This window comes from Nomascus leucogenys, chromosome 10 (assembly GCF_006542625.1).
Source record: "Nomascus leucogenys isolate Asia chromosome 10, Asia_NLE_v1, whole genome shotgun sequence".
NCBI lineage: Eukaryota > Metazoa > Chordata > Mammalia > Primates > Hylobatidae > Nomascus > Nomascus leucogenys.
Window position 1 is genome coordinate 30,077,176 of NC_044390.1, and position 25,086 is coordinate 30,102,261.

The 25,086-nt window shown below is 35.5% G+C and overlaps 1 protein-coding gene and 1 pseudogene across 1 annotated transcript in view; one reads left to right on the top strand and one right to left on the bottom strand.

Moving 5' to 3' along the window:
* CAPS2 (calcyphosine 2) overlaps positions 1-25,086 on the top strand; it is a 115,165-nt gene that overhangs the window by 68,874 nt on the left and 21,205 nt on the right. The window contains 9 exon segments of the mRNA XM_030819952.1: positions 515-560; positions 651-764; positions 2,215-2,391; positions 7,350-7,472; positions 10,816-10,883; positions 18,820-18,939; positions 23,766-23,840; positions 24,709-24,804; positions 24,883-24,976. Of these exon segments, the coding sequence (XP_030675812.1) occupies positions 515-560; positions 651-764; positions 2,215-2,391; positions 7,350-7,472; positions 10,816-10,883; positions 18,820-18,939; positions 23,766-23,840; positions 24,709-24,804; positions 24,883-24,976 (913 nt within the window).
* Positions 17,336-18,723, bottom strand: LOC115836922 (annotated as a pseudogene).

Below are 25,086 nucleotides of genomic sequence, written 5' to 3' on the forward strand. Positions count from 1 at the left end.
TTTCACTCTTGTTGCCCAGACTGGAGTGCAATGGCGCAATCTCGGCTCACCACAACCTCCGCCTCCCAGGTTCAAGTGATTCTCCTGCCTCAGCCTCCCCAGTAGCTGGGATTATAGGCATGTGTCACCACGCCTGGCTTATTTTGTATTTTTAGTAGAGACGGGGTTTCTCCATGTTGGTCAGGCTGGTCTCAATCTCCCGACCTCAGGTGATCTGCCTGCCTCGGCCTCCCAAAGTGCTGGGATTACAGGCATGAGCCACAGTGCCTGGCCAAATGTTTATTTAATATAATTTAGTTTAATTATAAATTTATATGTATTTTTAATGATGGATGTGTTTAATGACCAGTTTGAAAAATTACTGAACGTTTAACAAAAGCCTATCACAAGCCAGTAGAAGCCATGGCACTATTGGTTTCAGTGTACCTATTTATAAAAGATGTAACATCTAAGATTTGCAGTTATTAAAGTTTCATGTTAAAAAGTTACGGGATACATAGATTATTTCTTTCAGGGTCCCACGACTTGATTTGGGAAGCCTTGTTGACTCTGATGATGAGGTAATTTTTATTTAGTATTTAATATAATAAACATTAAAATGCAATATTACACATAGCATATAAGAAATATCATTAATTTTATTTTTTTAGGATAATTTTTCATATATTCCACTTAGTACAGCAAACCTGCCAAATTCATCTTCTACTCTGGGCTGGATCACACCATGTCAAACTCCATATACTCAGTACCATCTAAATAAATTGGTTAGTATTTATTTGCTTATCAATTTTCAGAATTTTAGTATGCATTATTAGCACTGGATTTAATCTCTTAATAAAATTTAAAAATTTTATTATGTTCAGTCTATGTTTTGCCAAGTTTGAATATTTTATGTATTTAAATACCAAACCATAAGGTTGGTGAAATAATTTTTACTTGTTTTACATTTTGTCACACAGGGAAATTGGTATTTTAAAATTTTTAAATGAAATCGGTAAAGTACACATATATCCTAATATGGAATTGAAGAATTTTTAAAATATGGCAAACTCTTAGATCAGATCTTGCTGGTTAAGCAATGTAAGGCTGGTCTCTTGGAAACTGATTCATACTTTAGGCTGCTGGGATACTATGGAGTAGGTAGCTATGCTCATTCCAGGTTGTCTCCTTGAGACATGTTTATGCTTAAAACGTATCTAGTGTTTTGTTCACAATTTGAATATAGATTCTGACTAGTATAGGAGTAGGGCTTTTCTGTTTTTGTTTGTCTTTTCATATAGCTGACTCTATTCATGTTCTTAGTTTCATTTTGGAAAATTGCATGAATAATACCCTGAAGCTTTGCTTCATCCTTCTCCTCTGGGTTAGACATGAATATCCTCAACACTTTTCAAGGGTTGGACTGGCTTTATAAAAAGCTCATTTTGGAATGCCTGTCCCTCCCTAGGTCAATACAATATGCCCTTGTATTTGTATAGCACTTCTTTTAGGTTTCTCTTATCCACTGACTCTATTATCTCTCACTCGCATGAAAATGTGGTAGGGAACCGAATAATATTTCGGTCACTGTAAAGCTAGTGGGAAAACAGAATGAAGGTTTCTGTAAGCACATACTTTACTGAGTGGCAGCAAAATGGTTCAAAATATTTTTTAAGTAAAACTTTTATTTCCTTGAATGCAAATGCAAATGAGGACATTTGTTTATTTTTGGTTTAAGAGAAAAACAAACTTTATTTGCAAATATTTCCATGCTTGCAAATAGATAAAATATCTTGATATTCTAGAGATGACAACCAATGCTTCTCAGTATTAGTGATCTTCAATTGCTCTATCTATTATGAAAAAATGATTAACAGTGAAGTTCTTCTGGGGCAGAAGAAAAGCTTATCTAAAACTCCCAAGAAGAAAGATAAGTCAATTTTTCTCCTCTTAAATTCTATTGGAACCAGAATGGATCTTCAGCTAGGAAACAAGGTATAAAATTACTGGTATTTAAGGTAAGTGCCCATTCCGAGCAGTTCTGTCTGCTCTGATTGGTCAGTGATACTGTCGGTACCAGTTGAATGTCTTAAATACCATCTCTGCTTAGAACATTGAATATAATGGTCATTTTTAAGGAATGGATGCTAAGGTAAAAGGTAAACCTGTTAATGCCAATAAGGAAAATTAATACTTTTTTTTTCTGATAGCATGCATTTTTCTTTTTACCTATAGGATCAGAACATAATACCTGAAAATTTGCCAGCACCAACAGACAAATATAAACTAAAATATAAGCAATGTATAACTGAAATGAAAGAGGGCTATAAGCAGTATAGTCAGAGAAATGCAGAAAATACAAAATCAAATGTTACACATAAACAGTCTCCAAGAAACAAGATAGATGAAAAGGTAATGTATGAGGCTTTAAAAAATTCTAATGACATTTAAAGAAAACTGCACATATTACAGAAATCTCTTTTTGTTTGACATGTCTTGCTATTAGTCATAATAAGTATAATAGCTAACATTTATTTCTGCATAGCAAGGACTGTTGTAAATATTTTACTTACATTGACTAGTTTGTTTTTCACAAAAATTTAAAGGGTTATTGTCATCATTTTCTGACAAAAAAGTTATAGCCATATAGTTTTGTCACCTTTTCTCTGTTAGAAGTTTTTCACGTACCTTGGGATTAGAAATAAGACAGTGTAATGTATTTTGTTGACATAGCTGTCTTGAACTCAGTTGGTCTGACAGTCTAAATTTTAAAATTGATAAGTGATTTGAGACTTTATAGTGATCCTGTTTTGTGCAAAAACTACCATTACTCCATTACTGTCTTTTGTCTCATTATGGGAAATGATTTTTTAACATCATGTGTTGCTGAAATTGTTATGTTTTTATGTAATATTAGGTATAAATTCACTATTAATGAATATAATAATAAATTAAACATAATAATTGTAATGGCTTTCATAATCATACAGAAAAAGTCAATCTTGATTTTTAGAAGGAATAATTTGAAAAACATGATACTAGTGCCCATGAAGAAGAGAATTTTTAATTTTAAGATATAATTTTTAATTCAGTTAACTTTCTGTAAGAGTAATGTGTTTCCAGGAAAGTTTTAATGTTGTATTTGCTTAGCATTTTCCTGTAGGTAAATAATAATAAATTTATAAGTTGGTATGACGTTTCAGCTATTTTTTAATCCATGTAGGAACTATCTAGAGTGAAATAAATCACACAGTATTTAGCTGAAAGAGTAACAAAATTAATGGGATTATTTGATCTTTCTCATTTTGAAAACATTTTTCCAGACCCAAACATAAACACAGAAATATGATAATCTGGTGTCTATAATACTAGGCAAGATAATTTCATAACCTTTTAGCATCTTGCTGTGTATTGTTTGCAGGATATACCAAATGATATTTAGATCACTGTACAGATGTTGGGAAAACAGAATGAAGGTTTCTGTAAGCACATGCCTTACTGAGTGGCAGCAAAATGGTTCAAAATATTTTTTAAGTAAAACTTTTATTTCCTTGAATGCAAATTCAAGTGAGGACTTTTTTTACTTTTGGTTTAAGAGAAAAACAAATTTTATTTGCAGATATTTCCATAAAATTGGTAAGTATTTATATAGTAAGAATAAAGAGTTTTATAGAAGCCAATATGCACATAAATTCTTCTGGAAAATATGCTATTTTGCCACTTTGATTTTTAGAATCTATATTAAAGGTGTGAAATTACTAAGTTTAATATGTTTTTAGTGGTCTTACAGAAGAACTTCTAGTTAAAAAGCATTTCTGTAGATTCTCTATATAATATTTTTGTACTTAAGGGGTTTGAGGAATTTATTTGATGTCTTTTTAAATGTATACCATTATGAGAATCAAAACTGCCATATAAATGGCCTAGTAGTAAATTCTATTACAATTACATGAATTAACACTAGTAATCTCTGGAAATAGAAGACATCCCTGATATCAGAAATATAAGCCCCTCTTTAAAGCAGAGATCAACATGTAAATTGATTCTCTTTACTGGTAAAGCAAAGCTAAAATTAGAAACATTTAGGATCCAGGGCAAGAACTAAAGGCTATCATTGCTAACTAGTCAGTATGATACATGAGTCAACTGATAATCAGTTGAACTGTAAAATAGAAGTTTGACTCTGCTTGATTCTTGTCTTCATTCGTTTTGTGTTGTTATAAAGAAATACCCGAGGCTGGGTAATGTATAAAGAAGGGTTTATTTGGCTTCATGAGTCTGTTGGTTAGAAAGTTGAAGATTAGGCATTTGCTAAGGGCTTCAGGTTGCTTTTACTTATGATGGAAGGTCAAGGGAAGCCAGCATGTGCAGAGATCACATAGCAACATGGGAGGCAAGAAAGCATGTGGAGGTGCCAGGCTCTTTTGAACAACCAGCACTCTTGGGAAATAATAGAATGAAAACTCACTCACCTCCAAGGGACAACACTGATCTATTCACGAGAGATCGACCTCCATGACCCAAACACCACTCTAACATTGGGGATTAAATTTCAACATGAGGCTTAGAGGGGACAAACATCCAAACCATGGCAATTCTAATGGTAAATTTCATTTGCTGAGTTTTCCTTCCACTTACTATAAAAGGTGATGAATCTCTTGTTGTCAGATTGTTTTGTTACCTAAAATGCAAACTTATGTGTACATGTATATTTTTAAAATAATGAAACATCTTGAAATTAAACATGAAAATCATTAAACTTCACTTTTGTAGAAAATAATCTTTATTTCCTAATTGTACGTATCATATTCATTTCAAATACCTCTTTTTTCACTCTAAAAAAACTTTTAGTTTTAGAAATGATCAATATAATTTATTCATTTATTATTTATTCTTTCAACACACAGTTACTGAATGCTTAACTTTATGCAATACCCCTGTCCAGGCACTGGGGGTAAGTCAGTGAATAAAACAGACAAAAATTTCTGCCTCTAAAGAGCTTATATCCTAATGGAAGGAAATGGCAAGGAGAAAAAAAAATCAATCAATGGAATGATTAATCAGTCAACCCAGCTTGTATGACACATGGTGAAAAGTGTGGTGTATAGAAGGGATCTAGGAAAGTCAGGGCTTTGGGTATGGGATAGCAACTTGTATAGGATCACAGGGGAGACCTTTAGATAAGATAGCATTTTAGCATACACCTGAGGAGCAGGCTAGTCAGGAGAAACTCTGTGTCATGAAGTAGGAGTGTTTAAGAAATATTGAGGAGGACAGTGTGGTCAAAGGAGGGAGAGCAAGGGAGAGATGGAAGGAGGTTGGTCGGAGAGTTAAAGGGAGTTTGGGAGGCAGATCAGGGAGGCCACACAAGCCAAGGAAGGACTTTGCCTTTTTCTGTGAGGCAGAAAGCTACTTTGTTCTATTGAGGATGGGCTTTATTGAGAATAGGACAAAGATAAAAGCAGGAAGACCTTTGAGGAGACTGTCACAATAATCCAGGCAAAATTTGACGATGATGGCTTGGACCTAGGTGATGGTAGCTTCAGACTTGGAACGTCATAGTGTCTCACAAAGTCATATTGTTGACAGATTCTGAAGGTAGGGCTAAGAAGATTTTTGAGTGGATTGGTTATGGACCTGAGAGAAAGGGAAGACCGAGAATGACTCTACAAGGATGAATGTGCAGGACATTAAACCAGGCACAGAAAGACAAATACTCTATGTTTTCACTTATATGTGGACTCTAAAAAAGTTGAACCCACAGAAGCAGAGAGTAGAATATTGGTTGCCAGGGACTCGGGGGGAGGGGTTGGGAAAATGGGGACTTGGTGAACAGATATGAACTTTCAGATATAAGATAAATAAGTTCTGAGGAACTACTGTATTTGTGGTGATTACAGTTAATCATACTGTATTTTTTTCTAGAAATTTGATAAGAAAGCAGATTTTAAATGTCTTAATGATACACACACACATATATGCAGACAAATACAAATGGTAACTATGTGTGGTGATGGATGTATTAATTAATTTGATTGTGATAATGATTACATAATCTATATGTATATCAAACCATTATACTGTACACATTGCATATTTACAATTTTTTATGTCAATTAAATATTTTAAAATAAAAAAAAATAGATCTAAGGCTTTTGGCCTAAAAGGGTTACCATTAACTGGAGGTAGGGGAAGACTGTAAGGAAGTCTGGTTTTGGGAGGTTGAATTTGCAATATTAAGTGGAAATATCAGTTTTCCTTTTGTAAAAGGTTGAAAACAAGCTGACACAAAATAAAATTATTTTGAAAGTGTTTTCAACCTGAACAAAATACAGTGCTTTGCTTATATTTGAATATATGCATTAAATTAATCTGCTTAATTTACCTATGAATACTAAGCATCTTTTTGGTGCCTGTTTAAATAAATCACTATTTAGAAAGAAGTATATTAGTGGGTAAATAAATAAAATGATAAAGTATCTTCATAAATTGATTTTTAAATACCTAAGCGAGATTCATTATTCATTTATTGAATAAATATTTATTGAGTGCTCACTTTGTGTTATCCTGTTCTGCCACCAGGGATACAGCAATAAAAATGACAGACAAGGTCCCTGCTTTCATGGAACTTACATTAGGAGAGTCAAGCAATAAATCCTAAACAAATATATAACAAAATTTTACATAGCAATCAAAGGTCATAAAGACAGAGAGGAGTATTAAGATAGAGTGTGACCTTTCAAAGAAGATCTAAAATAAGAATAAGCCCTGGGGGGAAGAAATCTTATAATCTATTAGATTTGACAAGTTGCTATTTAATGGAAACTTTTTTTTTGTTTTGCTAGGGTAGCGTAAACACATCTCATAGTCAAAGAACAATTTGGTATTTATCTCTTTAGCATCCCAAAGAATCTTTTACCTCGAAGGTTACACTCATCTTTTAGTATTTTATTTCTGAATTTAATTTTATAATGGAGTAGACATGCCCACATTTATTAATTTTTCAAAGATTCAAATTGGACAATAATAATTATAATAGCTGCTAACTTTTATTTAATGCTTACTATGTCAAGTAGTTTTTATAAAGTGTTGGACTTGTATTATCTCTTAATCCTTTTTGTTTCTGGTGAAATAGTTCCTATTATTAATTCGCATTTTATCTATGAGTAACCTGAGGCAGAGAGAGGTCATCTAGCGGGCAAGTGGAAGAGCTGGATTCACATATAAGCAATCTGATTTCCAGAGCCTGTACTTTTAACTGTTGTACAAATAGTCACTGAGATATTCCGTGGTTATCTATTCCCATATTTTGTTAAAAACAAACATTCTAAATATGTGTATGATGCTTCGTTTATTTCTTTCATGCATAGTGTGTGCAAGATGAAGAAGCCAACACAGATGACCTTACAACTCTGGATAGGAAAGCCCTCTTACAGCAAGGTTATGCAGACAACCCTTGCGATAAACAACAGAGGGCAAGAAAATTGGATGCAGTAAGTTGTCAGCATTTTTACTTATTTGGTGAGCCATTAATCTTATTTGCTTTCTAAGATTTTAAAGACTGAATGGAATAAATAATTGCAACAATTGAAATGAATATTCATTAGTGGAAAATTGAATCCTCATTTTTATAAATGATTGAATTGTATTTGGTATATATTCTGTAAAAAAATTGTCTTGAATCTTTAGGTGTTTGAGGAATTTAGTTTATACTGTTCAAAATGTGAGTTGGCTGCTATTTATGTTAGTGAGTTTATTTGGTGTCACCCCCTCCCCCAAAAAAGCAGCCTGGTTATTTTTTTGAAGTAATGAGCTCCTAACATTAGATAAATTCAGGCCAGTTAAAGAAATTCCAGAAATAAGTTATTTTTCTTTTTTAGGAAAAGTGAAGCAAAACTCCAGATGCTCAATATTAACTTTAAATTATGTCTTTTACAGAATCAATTAGGTTGGCAAGTATGGTTTAGACCAGTTCTGGCACAAACAGATAATTAAAACATTTCTGTAATGTTCTGGGGTAAGGAGACCAAGCTGCTTGGAGTTGGAGGTCACTGACCACCCCAGAAACCCAAGTAGTGATTAATGTCTTAGGCATACTTATAACAGATTGTTGGAATGCCAGTGTGGGTGGCTCACAAGTTGGGAAAACTCTGGTTTCGATAGCATAAATAGCATACATAGTAACAAAGCAATATGGATTTAGTTAGTTACATTACTATTATCATTGAGTGGCAATTCAATATATATTTTATTTGGGTCACAATCATCCAGAATCAATTATGTTCTGAATTAATAGCTATATATAATCAATCTCTGGACTACGTGAACTGATTTTCTGTGGATGTCCCAAGTTGCAAATTTGTGAGTTCTTTTACTTAAACCACGTGCACATTATTTTTTTGGTGCCTATTATTACTTGGATATTTATGTTTAATAGAATGAATATTATCAGGATTATCCTAAGAATTAAAAAAAGCTACTTTATAAGGAAAATAGTGTTTCAAATCAGGCTTATTTTGATATATCCCTGAAGTTATATTTGAAATGGGTATTGCAGTAATTAAGGCTCATTGGGAATTGATCTTGATGTAATTCAAAGCAATCTGGATGTTAATGGATTTATTTTCCTTACAACTACATTATTAGGAGGAATGTATCTAAATTCATTATCAAGTTTTATTTTATTTTGGTAGTACTCATTTAACTGTCTCCTTCTTCCCCTAAGGAAACGTTTACATGAGTAAGCTTTCAGGGCATCTGAAATTAGCACCAATTTGTTTTAAAAATGTAGGTGAAAACTTCTTTATTTAATTGTAAACTACTTAAGTGACAATAGAAGCAGTGAAACTACGGTTTTTGTGTCCATCTCATCTAGCTCCTTTGTCATTTTCTAGTGTTGATAGATCCTTCCATCAGTGTCGCTTCTGCTTCTAATCTGCTTTATGTTTACACATATCTCTAAATCAGTGTGCCTCCTACAAAGCATAAACCACCATAAGCTTCAACACTGAAGGTGGGCTTTCTGCATGGGCTCTATGGTGTTAATTAATCTCCCCTCTTTGGTTTCTGTCTGGATTTTACGTCTGTGTTCAGCCGATGTGGATCTTTTCTGTGTATAATTTTAATGTTTTAGTCAGTGTCCACTTTATGAATCACTCTTAGATATTAAAAAATATACCTTGCTTTACTTTTAGGTTGTGCTAATTTTTAAACATTTTAATTGCTGTTTTAAATTTATTACTAAATAAAAATCTTATAAAGCATCATGAGCTTAGAGAGTGACACAAGATGTATTAAATAACATAAGCTTTATAGAGGACATATTAAATGTGTAAACTACACATTTTGAATTTCTACCAAACCAAAAACTAAATTTAGTGTAGGCTAAATAATATTTAAATAATGTTAAATAATAATGTTTAATAATAATTTAGTGTAGGCTAAATAAAAGTGTTATTTAACCTACATTAAATTTAGTTTTAACATTCTTATTAAATTTTGTTTTAACATTCTTATTAAAACTAAATTTAGGCTGGCCATGGTGGCTCATTCCTATAATCCAAGCACTTTGGGAGGCAGAGGCTGGTGGATCACTTGAGACCAGGAGTTCGAGACCAGCCTGGCCAACATGGTGAAACCCCGTCTCTACTAAAAATACAAAAGTTAGCCAGCCATGGTGGCATACACCTGTAGTCCCAGTTACTCGGGAAGCTGAGGCATGAGAATCACTTGAATCTGGGAGGCGGAGGTTGCAGTGAGCTGTGGTAGTGCCACTGCACTCCAGCCTGGGCAACATAGCAAGAGCCTGTCTCAAAAAAAGCCAAAAAAACTAAATTTAGTGTAGGCTAAATAGCATTTAAATAATTGTGCCCAACTTTTCCAATTTTCTTACAAGGTTTTACTTTTTGTTTTTATGATATGTCTTTAGACATTCTTATTTGATATTTTGTCTATATTTTAAATAAAGCCTTTTTTCTAAGGTTACAAAGCCTCTATCTTAATTTCATTTATCGGAGTGATCAATGGGGATGACAGTAATTTACATTCTAAAAATAGAGCAAGCTTTATTTTGACCTCTTAATTTTTTAACCTCTTTTATTTGCCTTTCTAAAGATACATTTTAGTCATTATAGCTGCATGATAATATAATTGGAATTGAATGATTACCAGTATTTCAATTAGATATGACCTAAAAAAATAGTAAAAATAGTTTCAGATGAATTGGAAAAGTGAAAAATAGTATTAAGAAAGTTTAATCAAGCTAGTAATTGAGAAAAGTTTATTAAATATTATTGATGCATTATATGCAGAGAAAATATTATACTTTTGATGAGGAGAGTCTTTGTTTTGTTTTTCCTTGTTTTAGATATTTTATGAAAGGTCGAACAATTCAAACTCAGTTTTGCCTTCTTTTGCTGTGAATAGTGTTAGACTAAGCTTATTTTGTGTCAGTGTCGGTAGCCTTTTTGGAGTAGGTTAAGATGCCTTTTGCAGGACATCTCTTGACGGGAGGAATAGAGTGGAAGGATGCCATAGTCTCTTTCTCCTTTAGTCTGCTCCATAAAATGCAAAGACAGCTCATGAAAATTCTGATGATTTTTACTGAAATTTAAGTGTATTATTTCTTAGAAAATAAATGATATTTGTAGATTAAATGATTGAAATTTAAATTTAGTAATGATGGAAAGTAATCTATAATCTATAATAGTAATCTATTTCCATCTACATCTAAGATGGAAATCAGAGATATTTAATTTATGTTTTAGAACTTTTGTGTTAAGTATTGTATGTTTCTGCTTTATGGATGGTGAAATTGTCTTTATTTAATCCTCCTAGGAAATTGTGGCTGCAGAGAAGAAGAAACAGATTGTTGCAGAGCAAGTGATGATAGACCACTTGTCTAGGTGAGAATTAGCAACTGGTAACAGAAATCAATTCAGAAAGTTTTCATTAAATTTCATTTATGCATGACACTCATATCCTTGGTCAATTAAAGGGTGGCTAACTCAGAGGTTCCCAAACTTTCTCTGTTCACTGCACCGTTAGTGTTTTAGTCATTTTTTTTCACAGCACTCTTAGACCAATAGAAATACCTAACGGTTCTATTTGTTAAGTATTTTTCTCTAAACAACTTAATAAATATTTATTTCCTAACAACTAATGACCATTTAAAAAAATAATACACATAAATTGAAAGAAGATATCCTTACTTGATTCTTACTAAGGATCTGTATGCATCTTATGGGCACTGCACAGTGTCTCAAATCCTAGAATCATTTACAATGCTGCCACTTTCACTTTATGTTCCGTATTGATTTTCACCTGATATTTGCTTTTTATCATAGCAACTATAGAAAACTCAGCTCTGCAAAGATGTAACATCATTGAAGGAGTATAGTGTACTGTCTTCTTGAAACTGTGAACTACCCTGAGGCTGAACTAGTAGTTTACTTGGTGTGCAAGTGATGTCAAGTATCACTGAGTTTCCCTCAAAAATTAAAAATATCCCATAGTGCCCCTGTGAGTTCACTGTGGTACCTCAGGGTTCCTTGGTGCAGTTCGAGAACTGTGAGACTGTTAAGAATTTTAAAACCCCTTAGAAAACTAAAGTTTTAACATACGCACTGCTGAATTGCTTGATAATATGGAACTATGCTAGAATTTCTGAAGAGGTTGGAATAATCTACTTCAAGGAAAAAGTAAGACTTAGCTTTGAAAAAACTGTTTAGTTATGTGGCAGAAAGAATACATGACAGAAAGAATGATGGGTTTTTCTACACGCATGTTTTTCAGTAAATTCTTTGAAATAATTATACCTAGAGTCTCCCATGTCCCTCCTTCCATTGTCTCATGAACTTAGTGTTTTCACCTCCACCATCCATGCCTCCAACAACTTTTTTCCATAAGTAGTGACATCCATATTGCTAGACTAATGATTTCTCAGTTCTCATTTACTTGACCCATCTGCAGCAGCTGTCTCATTGGAAACTTTATTTTCTTTAAGGCAGGTTTTTTGTTTTTTTTTTTCTGTATGGCTTCCTGCACGTGACACTTGACTGTTCTCCTACCTTTCTCCCCTTCTCAGAATCTCTCCTGGTTCTTCTTCATCTTCCCTACGTGGGTGTGCCCAAGAGCTTAGTTCTTGGACCTCTTTTGTGTTTGCTTTTTAAGTGATCTCATCCAGTATCATGCCTTTAAAAACCACCTATATTCTGATGCTTCTCTAAGATTTCAATTTAACTTTCTCCAATCTGAGTGTCTGAAATTTTATTGCCCTCTCTTCCTCCATGACCACATCTTTAATTTTCCTCAATGGTAACTCAATTCTTCATGTTACTAAGACCTAAAATCCTGGTGATGCCTTTGATCCCTTTCTTTCTCTCAAATACTATATCCAGCTTGTCAACAAACACGCTCAGTCCTACCGTCAACATAGATTTACTCCCTCTGCTGCCACCATCCTGTTCAAACTTATTTTGTGTGTCTCCTGGATTATTTCAGGGACTACTTAACTGGCCTCATTGTTTCTGCATTTGCCTCTTACTGGTTTATTTTCAACCCGGCACCCCACAGTTAATCCATGAAAAAGCAAGCCAGATAAAACCTTCCAGGAATTTCTCATTTCAATCATAGTGAAACCTACAAGACTCATGTATTAATTATATGTCACCACAAAATTCAGTAGCTGAAAAGAAGAGTAATTTTTGCTCATGTGTCTTTAGGTTAGCTATCAAGGCTTGCCATGGCTGGAAGGGCCTTACTTTTTATTTTGGCCAGTTGTATATGAGCAAAAGCAATGGTCTTAGGTTTGATCTTAGGCTTTAAATGATCTCATGTGTTTCCATTTGCCCTTTAGTGCTTCTGCCACCTTTGAGAGAAGAACACTGCTTGGCTAGCCTGGTAGTCTCAAGAAAAAGGTTCTTCTACAAATGCCACTGAGCTACTTAGCTGAGACCATCCTAGATAAACAGATTTCCAACCAACCCGCATTTGCATGACTTAGTTCAGTTGAGGTTAGCAGAGTCATATATAGCTGTGTGTAACTGACCAAAGCAAGTCAAAAGCTTAAGGTCAAGGGGTGAGAAAGTACACACCACCTATAATGAGGCCATAGCAAGGATATGGATCAGGATTACTAAAAAACTTGGGCCAATAACACAGTGTATCCAAGCCCACCATTGGACCTTGGACCTTGGACTTCTCTGCCTCTTACCTATTCTCCTCTAGCCATTTGACTTATCCCTGTTCTGGAACATACCAGGTTCCATTCCTGTCTTAGGTACTTTGCATTTATTTTCCCCTCTTCTTGGAATGCCTTTTCCCCAGAAATTTATATGTCTGCTTATGCATTTTAGCTCATACCTTTACTTAGAAGTCACCTTGGTGAGGCCTACCTTGGCCTCACCATAAATAAACCATAAATAAATTTAAATAAATAAATTTATGATCTCTTGCTCAAAACTTCGTATCTTCTTACCATTTCTTTTTTTCCTCCATAGGGACATGTAATTCATGTTATATTTTCTCTGTTTATCATGTTAATTATCTTTCAGCCTCTTCAGAATGTGAGCTTCATGAGGGCAGAACACTTTGGAAGTTTTGCTCACTATTACACTCCCATTGCCTAGTCTAGTAGCTGTATAGTAAAACTTGTTGAATAGGCAAATGAATGAATGAACTGGAAAAGGGGACTTAAATACAGTCAGCAGAATTTGATTTTAGGTTTAGCTATGTGACTAATTCGCTGTTTGAGCTTTCATATTTTCCTTCTCTATGTCTTGATTTTTGCTTCTGCCAAATTAACATTAAGATTTCTTATAACTCTAACATTCTGTGTATGTATATTTAACACAGAACTGATAAATAAAGTGTGAGATTAGAATAGGTGCCACTTTTTTATAAATGCCAGCCTTTTTCATTTGGGAATTTAAAAAATATCTTAATGCTCAATTTAAAAAGAAGATTTAGTTCCTAACTTGGCACACAAATGAACAGAATCTACAGTATATGGTAGAGATGACTAAAGCTTTTCCTGAATGTTCCAGCAATTGAAATAACTCAGTAAATTCATAAGTTCTTCTATCTTTGAATTGCTATTTCATTTTCATAGTTTTGAAGGTTCATGATACCCTTTAAAAAATGTCTACTCATTTATTCTTTTATCCAGTTAATCATCAAATTTATTCAGACTTAGGGTTTTGCTAGGCAAGTAGAAAAAGCCAGAGAGGGCAAGATTGTTAAAAGGTGTATACAGGAGTATATGTTGATGAATCATGGAACCCAACCTGGTTAAGGAGGAAAGTAGGTGTTACTGGATGGTGCTGTGTAGTTCCAGGTTCTTGGTGTCCTGAACAAAGAACTGGATGAGACGAACGCAGATAGTGAAGCAAAGCAGCAGAAGTGTATTAAGCTCAGTATTACACTCTTGGAGTGGGGGAGCAGACTGAGCTCTGTGAGATGAAATCCACCTTAGTTTGGTACTTTGGGTCCTTTTATGTGTTTTTTTTGTTTGTTTTCTTCTGTTCCCAAGGATGCCTAATCTCTAGCCCGTGTCTGCCTTTTGATTGATAGATGTCGCTTAGTTAATTTGGCCCTTATGTGCTTGTGTGTCATCTCCATCCCATAATTCTAAGTACATGCATGATATGCAGTCCATATGCATGAACCTTAAGTAGCTAATTATCATATTGGGTCATTTTAAGCATACTTCTTTTTAATGAGCATGCCCATCTCTGAGGAGCTGCCCCTGACAGGTTTAGTCCAAACCTAGCTGGCCATGGGGACTCCTTACCCACTTTATTTTTTTATTTTTATTTTTTTTATGAGACTGAGTCTTGCTCTGTCGCCCAGGCTGGAGTGCAGTGGTGTGATCTTGGCTCACTGCAAGCACCTTACTCACTTTTTTATCTCACTTTTGTTTTGGCTGCTGAACCTCTGCTTCTTATCTCGCTTCTTGCTCAGTCACCCCTTCACCTTGTTTCTGCTCTCATGCTTTTACTTATTCTGTTCTTTATCCAACTTTTAATTCCTTTTGCTATTTTCCTGCATCATTTCCCCTATTTTCCTGCCTCATAAGGATATGAGGACAACCTATCATTCTTACCCTTAAAATAATATTAATAACAACAATAACAAATCAAAATTATTACCAGTGGAGGGTGTCCAGGTTCTTTGCACTTTGAACAAAGAATTGGACAAAACACAAAAGCAAAGCAAGAAAAGGATGACACAACAAAAGCACAGATTTATTGAAAATGAAAGTATATTCCACAGGATGGCAGCAGCCCAAGCAAGTGGCTCAAGGGCCTGCTTGCAGAATTTTCTGGGGCTTAAATACCCTCTAGATGTTTCCCATTGGTTACTTGGTATACATGTAAATGTATGTAATGACAAATACATACATACATTTCTTTCTACTTTGTCTATTTACATACTTTGTCTACTTTGTCTATGTAAATGAAGTGGCCTGCAATCAGTCTAATTGGTTGTGGAAAGTGACCAATCAGAAGCTGAAGTGAAGTTACAAAGTTACACCCTATGTGAACATCTGATTGGTCATGGAAAGTGACCAATCAGAGGCTGAAGTGAGTTACAAAGTTATCCTCCTATGCAAATTTAGACTTGGCCCACAACCATTGTGATTGGTTTTGGGAGGGGACCGATCAGAGGTATTTTCAATTTTTCATCTGCCATACAGGAAATGGGGGTGGTTGCAAAGGGAGTAGCCTCTGGTCCTTTTGTTACTTGGGTGTGGAAAGTTGGGATTTTCCTTTTGATTTAGTTCTAGGAAGTCAGCGTGAATGGACCTTAGGTTTCCTGCCTCCAGACCCTATTCTTCTGCCTTAAAAACACAATGACACCTATGTTCCTTATATTATTAATTGAATCTCATTTCACATTTTTCAGTTACTATAGATCTTTCTACTTGATGACCTCAAATCCAATTAGTTTTCTAGTTCTGTTGGTGTTTCTTGAATTTGTTCTTTCTACTTTATTTATTATTATTATTTTTTTGTTTGTGTTCTCTTGTATTTACGTATTTTATAGCTTTGGGGTACATGAGATAATTTAACAATATAATTTGTAAAGATCAAGTCAGTGTACTTGGGATATCCATAACCTTAAATATTTGTCTTTTCTGTATGTTAGAAACATTTGAATTATTATCTTCTAGCTACTTTAAAATGTACTATATATTATTGTAACTATAGTCACCCTACTGATCTATGGAACACTGGATGTTTTTTCCTTGATCAAACTGTGTGTTTACTGCCACCTTAGTGCAGACCCTTACTATCACTTTTCTAGCCCATTGCAATGCCACCTGATGGGCTATCATGCCTCTATATTTATTCATATTCAGTAAAATATGCAGTAAAAGGGGAATTAGGAGGCAAAGCCTCAACTTTTGAGTGCTTCTGTAATACTTAGTAGATTATAGGTACTCTCCTAAACAATATGTATATGTTAACTAATTTATTTAATCTTCACAGCATTTCTGTGTGGGAGATACCACTATTCTTTCTTTTATTAGAGAAAACTTTGGCCCAGAGCAAAATGACCAGATAAGGCTACATGGCTAATTATCGCAGCAGGCAAGGATTGAATCCAGGCAGTCTAGTTGCAGAGTCTGTACTCTCATCCATTACAATGTGTGCAGTCCTCAGGTGTGTCCTCACTGTGCTGTCTACTCCTGTGGCTGTACATATATTGTTCCTCTGCTTGTGGTACCCTTACACCTTCTCCTCTGAGTGCTAACTTGTACTCAATTTTTTTTTGGATTATATCACAAGAATCTTTAATGTTTACTTTAACATTGACTCATGGTGGGGTTGAAAATGTGTTTAGTAAAGTGTGCCAAGTGCCCACATTGAGACCAGTTCCATTCAAATCAGTTCACTCTGTGAGGATGTTTCCTGTGCCCAGCAAGGTCATGAAGAGAGGGGCCTTGACTTTTCTCTTGGTTAGGCCAGTTTTACTGGTGAGTTCTTCCAAACTTTCCAGGAGCAGCCTACCCCAATACACATCATCAGTCCCATACGAAAGAATAAGATGGAAACTTTCTCAGTATATTTCATCAGTTTAGCACGTCTCTGGCACAAAAACCCAAGAAAGGTAGCACGAAAGTGAAAGTGCCAACCAAACTTACTTATAAACAAACATGCGTATGTCCTAAACACTACACAGTAGTACCCAAATGACAACATTGCATTAAAAGTTATAAAAGCACTGTACTATAAAGTTACACGTAAATACTGCACTGTAAATCCTGAATACTCTAGTGACCCACCCCCACCCTTCCACAGGCCTGGTGAGGGTCAGAAACCATTCATCGGCCTCCAGACCTTGCTAGTCCTCAGGGACAGTTACAGGAGCAGTAGGCAGTGGAATTAGCCTCCCGCAGAGCTCTGGCCTCCTCTATAGCTTCCCAGTATCCGGAAGGCCTGCCTGGTCAGGAACTCCATGATTTGCATGTTCGTAATTTCGCGGCCGGCCCAGGAACCCCAGAAGAACTCATACACCAGCTGCTCCACGTACAGGCTGGGCCAGTACTTCAGGTAATTCTGCTGGACGAACTCCTCGGTGATGAGCTTCCGCACGTTCCCGAAGGTGGAAGGTGGAGTGCTTCTTCCAGGGCTGCAGCCCCAGGACGCGCAGCACGTTCCAGACGGCGCTCTCTCTGGCGCCGCGGCCCTTCAAGTAGAATGAGGCTCAGGATCATAAGCAGGAGGCCTGTCAGGACCCTGCTGTTGCTCAGAGCCACCCTGTCCAGCTCCTCGGGCTCCGGCGCTTTGACCAGCGCAGACTCCATGGTGTGGAGGTGGGACAGCCTCAGGTGCAGCCTGGTCAGCCTCTGCGGTGCATCCCGAACACCTGGGCGAGGATGAGGCTGGTGAGCCTGAAGATGCCCCTCCATCACTAATTGTAGCTACCGACGACATCCTTCACCATGTCTGGAAACCAGATGATCATCTTCTTCTGGTCCTTGACCCGCACGTACCACACGAGCTCGTCGTGCACCTTCTGCAGCAGCTGTGCCGGGCCAGACTGGGCCGTGCTAGGGGCCTGGTGGGCGCCGCCCTTCTCCGCGGCCTGCTGCTGAGCCTTCGGGTCGCTCGGGGCCTGGGGCAGTGGTCAGGTCTCGAGGAGGGCTCTGCGGCTCTGCCAGGGTTGCGCACGGAGGAACGCCTACCGGAACCCTAGGGTTGCTATGCACCTCGGAGCTGGAGGCCTCGGCTGCAAAGTTGGGGTAGCTCAGATCCTTACTTTGTTCCAACCGATCTGCGCCCTTTGACAAGAGCCTCTGCGTCCAGGAGCACTTTAAGTCTGCCCACCCTCCGCGGACTCCTGGAGAGGAAGTCTTGTACTCTCACCTTTTAAGAATCAGTGCAAATATCTCCTCTTCTAGGATGCCTTTCATAAACTCTTCTCTATGTCTTCTAGGAATTAAGTTATTCTCTTCTATGTTCATTGAATTTCTGTTGTGGCGTTTATGACTTCTTATTTTACTTTACCTGTGTTCTCTCCTACACACCTCCCACATGATCAGAAATCAGCACTGGGTCTGCTTGTTTAAAGAATAGTAAAATAAAAACATGGAGCTCTTAGCTCCCTCCGAAATTTCAATTCAGTTTTAGATAATACTTCTGGAAAAAGAGATAGGAATATTTACTTTCTTATGGAAAATATTTTTTAATAAATTTATTTAATAAAAATATTATTCTGACTGTTGTAAATTTGCATTTAGTATATGAGCTTTTAGAACTGCTTATAAATATGTGAATTTTAAAGTAATGCATGATAATATTTAATTGTTGGACTTTTTATTTTCCTGTATAGGGCTGTAATCAGTGATCCAGAACAAAATTTAGCCATTGAGCAAAAAGAAAGTGATCATATCCTTCCAGATTCAAAGATGACACCTCTTCGATTTAGAAAAAGAACACTACATGAAACAAAGTAAGAAGATTTTAATTACATAAAATGAGGATGCACTATGTTCTAAAGTATTTTTAAAATGTACTTCTGTGTCTAGCTGGAGCTTTTATGTTTGTTTCACTTTTTTCTATATAAAGAAAAGTGGAATTTTTTGAGTTCAGCTCCCAGTTCTGCCGCTTTATGATATTAGGGGCAATACCTTATTTTACTCTCTTTGCCCTCCAGATTTTTTTATTTGTAATTTAGGGGAAAAAAAGCCACAACCTTTGGAGATAATGGATGTGAAAATGTATCATATAGTTACCGAGACATTTTACGTGTGCTATATATACTGGCTAAATCTCATTGGCATATTAAAACTTGGTATTGATTATAAGATTTTTTTTGCATTTTACGTTGTAGCTTTTTCAACCTTGGAATTGGTATGAGCTTTTACAATCCTCTGATGCTGTCCACTTAAATTCTTCAATAGTTTCACTGACATCTAACCTCAGCTTTAGTAGACATAAAAAAAATCTACCAGTACCCACAGTAGCTTTTTTATATTTTCAGGCTACTGTAATTCTTAGCACTTTCTTATCTTTTTTTAATTGTTTTGTCTCATTCTTATTTTCTGAAAGTCATTGCTTTCATCCATTTAAATATTTGCAAGCATTATGTGTTAGTTTCCTATTGCTGCTGTAACAATTACCATGAGCTTAGTATTCTAAAACAGATTTATTTTTTAATTGTTCTGGAGTTCAGATGCCTAAAATCAAAGGATTGATAGGGCTACATTCCTTGTAGAGGTTTTAGGGGTGAAGCTATTTTCTTGCCTTTTGCAGCTTCTAGAAGCTGCCTTCATTCCTTTGCTCAGGGCCCCTTTTTCCATCTTCAAAGTCTTCAATAGCTGGTCTCATGCTGCATCACTCTGGCACTCTTTTTCTATAGATACATTTCTCTGTACGTTCCTCCAATAAGGACATGTGTGAGTGCATTGAATCTACCTGGATAATCCCAATAATCTCTCCATTTTAATGTTCTTAATTTATCACATATGCCACATCCCTTCTGTCATATAATGTATTCCCATGTTCCAAGGATTAGGATGTAGACATGTTGGGCCAGAGGAGGTCATCATTTATGTACCACACATCTAAACTTTCCTTTTTAAAAGTAAACTTTCATTGAAATAAAACGTACATTCACAGTCCATAAATTTTAGGTGCACAACATAGGAATTATCAAAAACAGAACAACACTCATGTACCAAATGCTCAGATCAAGAAACAGACAGTTGCCAATACCCCAGAACCTCCCATTATGCTTCCTCCCAGTTGCTATTCATTTCCCCTGCTATACCAGGTTAACCTCTCTATCTTAATATCATAGATTAGAACTGCCTGGTTATGAAATTTATGTAAATGAAATTACAAGAAATCTAGACTCTGTGTCCAGCTTGTTTTTTTCTGTCTAATGGCACTTATTTGTTAATTTAGTTGTATTTAAGATGTACAACATGATATTTTGATATACATAGTGAAATGTGTTTGTCTTCTTTTACCCAACATTAGGTTTGTGAGTTTTATCCATGGTGTTATTTGTAGCTGTCTTTTTTTAATCTCATCGTTGTATAGTATTTCATTATACCACATGCCACAACCTATCTATTCAGAGGTTGATAGATATTTGGCTGTTTGTGAATAGTGCCGCTATGAACTTCCTTGTTCATGCCTTTTGGTAAACATATGTACTCATTTCTGCTGAGTATATACTTAGAAGTAGAATTGTTGGACCACTTAGTATCCATATGTTCAGCTTTGAAAGATGCAGCCAAATAGCTTTCCCAACTGGTTGCTGAAATTTACACTCCCACCAGTAGCAGTATGAGTGTTCTTGTTGCACCATGTCTTTGCCAGAGCTTGGTATTGTCTGCCTTTTTTTATTTGAGTTCTTCTTATGGATGTGTATTAGTGATTTTAATTTGCATTTCACTGGAGACTGATGTAGTTGAGTACTTTTCCATATGTATATAGGCCATCTTGATACCTTCATACAAAATTTCCATTCAAGCCTGTTGAGTTGTCTGTCTTCTTAATATTTATTTGTGGATCTTATTTACATATTTTAGAAATGAATCCTTTTTCAACTATATTTGTCGCACATATCTTTTCCTATTCTGTAGTTAGTTTTTCATTCTCTTGATTATATCTGTCTCAAAAACTAAAATTAGAAGTAGGAGTTTTAACATAGGCCAGTTTTCCTCTTTCCCTATATTGTTAATGTCCTTTGTATATTCCTTAAAAATAATCTCTGCCTACCACTAAATCATTTTCTCTCTGACTTGTAATGCCACATATGTCATATGTCAAGTTGTTATATGCATGGTTATGACATGACATATTATATGCATGTCAAATGCATGGTGGGTTTCTAGGCTTTGTCTTCAGTATTATCTGTTCCCTGAGTCAATATTATCCTATCTTAATTAGTATTGCGTTGTATTAAATACCTGCAGCTTGTTTAAAGCTAATCTAGGTCCATGAAAAATCCTGTGGGGGTATCAATTAGAATTATTGAATTTTTAGCTTTCACTCCTCTTATCCCCCATTTATTCTTCCCAGAGGAGGAGAGAGTTCTGCTTCATAAATTTAGAAGCAGGAATTGGCGTCAATAGTGCAGCCCTTCCTCTCCCCTTTGTTTGGGAGGCAGAAGCACATTCTACCCTGTGCATTGTTTTAGAGGGTCCCTCCCCAGTGGAAATGAGTGGGTTAGTCTAATTATAGTGCTAAGGACTAGCTTGTGGTTGCTGCATACCTAAACCGTGGTTTCTAGTAGCTTTATCAATACTAAAATTCATACTTTAATCTTCAATCTTTCTGATTCTTCTTTATGTATTGGTAAAGAACTTGGGTTCCTAAAAGGAATTGGGCATCTAAAACTCAACATGGCACTTTGCATTTTATAATGTAAATACATATTTACTTTTATCTTTTCAAGAAGACGATAGGGCCCTTGAAGCTATTACTTCCATTTGTCACTGTTAAAGTGAGTTCTGTTTACTCTTGAAAAGCAATATAATGTAATGGTTAAGAGCAAAGTTTTTTCTAGCTCTGCCATTTACTAACCATATGGCCCTGGACAATTTACTCATCTGTCTCTGTTTCTGTAAAATTTATTTGAAAAATGGGAATAATAACACTTACCTCAGAGTTATTATAAGTATTAAATAAACCAATACACATTAAAGTGATTTTAGCAATGACTAGTGTCTGGGAAATTCTCAATAAATGGTAGCCGTACTGTTGCTGTTATTGTCTCAGCATTTAGAATTGTTTCAGGCACATAGTGGGCATTCAATAAACACATTAATCCCAGCAGATTAAATCGAATTGAGGTAGTTAAGCTCCCATGGCTCTACTCGGTGCTTACAAACTCTCATTTGGTTTGCAGGCTCATGTTTCCTGTCCCCTGCTTCCTTTTTGTAGACACCTAGATTTTATAGAGGTGTAGCTTTCAAGATCCCGGTGACCCACACACTTACTTACTAATTACATTACTGCCATTTCATTATACCTGCAGTTTTATGGAAGGAATATTATTAAATTATTTGTGAAGCAAAGAAGAAATATATCATTTAGTCTTCAGATCTCTTAATATAAAGGAGATTATTGGCAGTAGGGTGCTTTGGTTTTGCTTTATATTGTTAAATAGAATTTTAGGGCTGGCAGCCTTTATGAGATCATTCAGTACTGTCTGAAGGCCATAATGATTAAATAACCTATTGATCTATGACAAAGTTCGAACTTCATTCAGCACTCTTCCCCACTCTTTAGTTATTCTGGTAAGGAATGTTTTCAGCTACACATCACTGAAAACTGATTGATAGTGGCTTAAACAAGTCAGGATTTATTTTTCTTATATAGTTAGCTGCTTGGAGGTAGGCATTTACTGGTTTTGGTTCAGTAGCTTAGTGATGTTACCGCTCTAGGCTGGCTTTCCTATATCTTTTTCATCATTATGATGTGGTGGCTTGATCTCATGGTGGCTATAGTGGCTCCTAGCATCATATCCCTGCCACGTTCACAGGCAGGAACTCTTCTCATGCCACTCTCTTACCAGGACAAAATGAAGTCTTTCCTGGAAGCTTACTGGCAGAACTAGGTCCCTTACTCATCCTTAACTGCAAGATGCTAAGAGCAAATTCTTTTTTTTTTTTCTTTTAAACGGAGTCTGGTTCTGTCGCCCAGGCTGGAGTGCAGTGGCGCGATCTCGGCTCACTGCAAGCTCCGCCTCCGGAGTTCACGCCATTCTCCTGCCTCAGCCTCCTGAGTAGCTGGGACTACAGGCGCCAGCCACCACGCCCGGCTAATTTTTTGTAATTTTTAGTAGAGACGGGGTTTCACCGTGTTAGCCAGGATGGTCTCGATCTCCTGACCTCGTGATCCACCCGCCTCAGCCTCCCAAAGTGCTGGGATTACAGGCGTGAGCCACCACGCCCGGCCGCTAAGAGCAAATTCTATGGTGTGAGGGAAGCAAAGAAGAAGAGGGTTAGAAATGGCATTCACACAGCCCTGCAACAGTGCCAGTCGCAAATGTTGTATCTCTGTTCAATATTTACTTTTATAGCACTTTCATGCTATAGATTCTAATATAAAAGTCATTCACGTATTATATACTATATCTCAGAGTGATTTCTTTTGCTTCTGCTACAATTAGCAATCTGAAAAAAAGAGTTTTTTTTTACCTTTATCTTTATCCAATCTGTGTGGTTTCAAAATATTAACATAACTTTTTTTGTACATTTATAATTTCCATCAAGTTATAGGTATGTTGAAAAATTACTGACAAAATGTATTTCTTAACAGGATAAGAACTCATTCTACATTAACTGAAAATGTGCTTTCTCATAAATTACAATTTGATGGTAGGATCATATCACGGTAATTGTGATTTTATTAAAATTTTTAATCCTATGATTATAAAAACGTATTCTCTTTTTGAATACAAATAACAGTAATGAGATTAGATAGGTTTGTATCATTTAAATAAAAATACTTGAATTTAGAACAAACATTTTAATGTAATAGCTATTAATCTGTTATAAAAATATAGGAAATATGAATCTGTAGGAAAAACATTCTAATTAAGTTATCTTTAAAGCGAATTAAATATTTTTTAAAAAGTAACTTAGCAGTGAATTTTTAAAAGTTATATTACTACTAGAGTTTTGTAAACTGAAAACTAATGTTTTATAAGCTGCTTTATTTAATTTTATCTTAATGATTTAACAGATTATTGATAGGTGCAGTAAGTGACAAGGAAAATAATTCTTAAATCTATTATTTCAGTCTTATAGTCTTCCAGTAATAAATAATTCTACTTGATGTTCTTTGTATATTACTGATAAAATGTGTATTTTAAATTATCTTATTTGTTTAGTGAATTTAAAGCTTTCTATGACAATAAAAGATAATAAATTTGTATCTATGGGTGCCTTCTTGCAATCTCAACACTTTTAAAGATAATTCACTTTGTCTTAAAAGTCTATGTTGAATTAATAATTTACATTGTAAATATATCAACTTTTCATGTCAGTGTAAGATTTTTTTTTCTGCATTCAAATCTCACTTTTAGTGGACATTTCAGCAAGCTATGTTTTTGTGTTTTCCCTACAGTTTCCCATAACCTTCACTCATTGCCACATACATGAGAGAGTTAGCTATCCTTCTTGAGATGAACATGTTTTTTAGTTAATTAATTTAAAAATTATTGTATTTGAAGATGTTTGATTTCATTCTATTTTTCCAGTAATGGACGTGATGCTTGCAGAGAGCTGATTGGGTTCTTTTTCACTCATGACCAATCCCTTTCAATTTATGAATATCGACAATTTGGGAAAAATAGGTATGCCATAAAACATTGTTAGAACTCTGGAGATGATCACTTCTGAGAGAAGCTAAATAACTTTCCATTTTTTTCTAGAACAAATGTGCTTCCTTTTATTCAAAAAAGCATTTATAGTCATCAATATGGACGAAGAAAAGGAAAACAATACCAACTGGGTGATTTTTATGTTGTAAGTTGTGTGTGTGTGTGTGTGTGTGCACACATTTAATACCAGATGGTGGATTTTGTGGAGTCCCATGGAGGTGGAGGGGCAGGGCTTCTAGTCTTCAGTTTATTTGC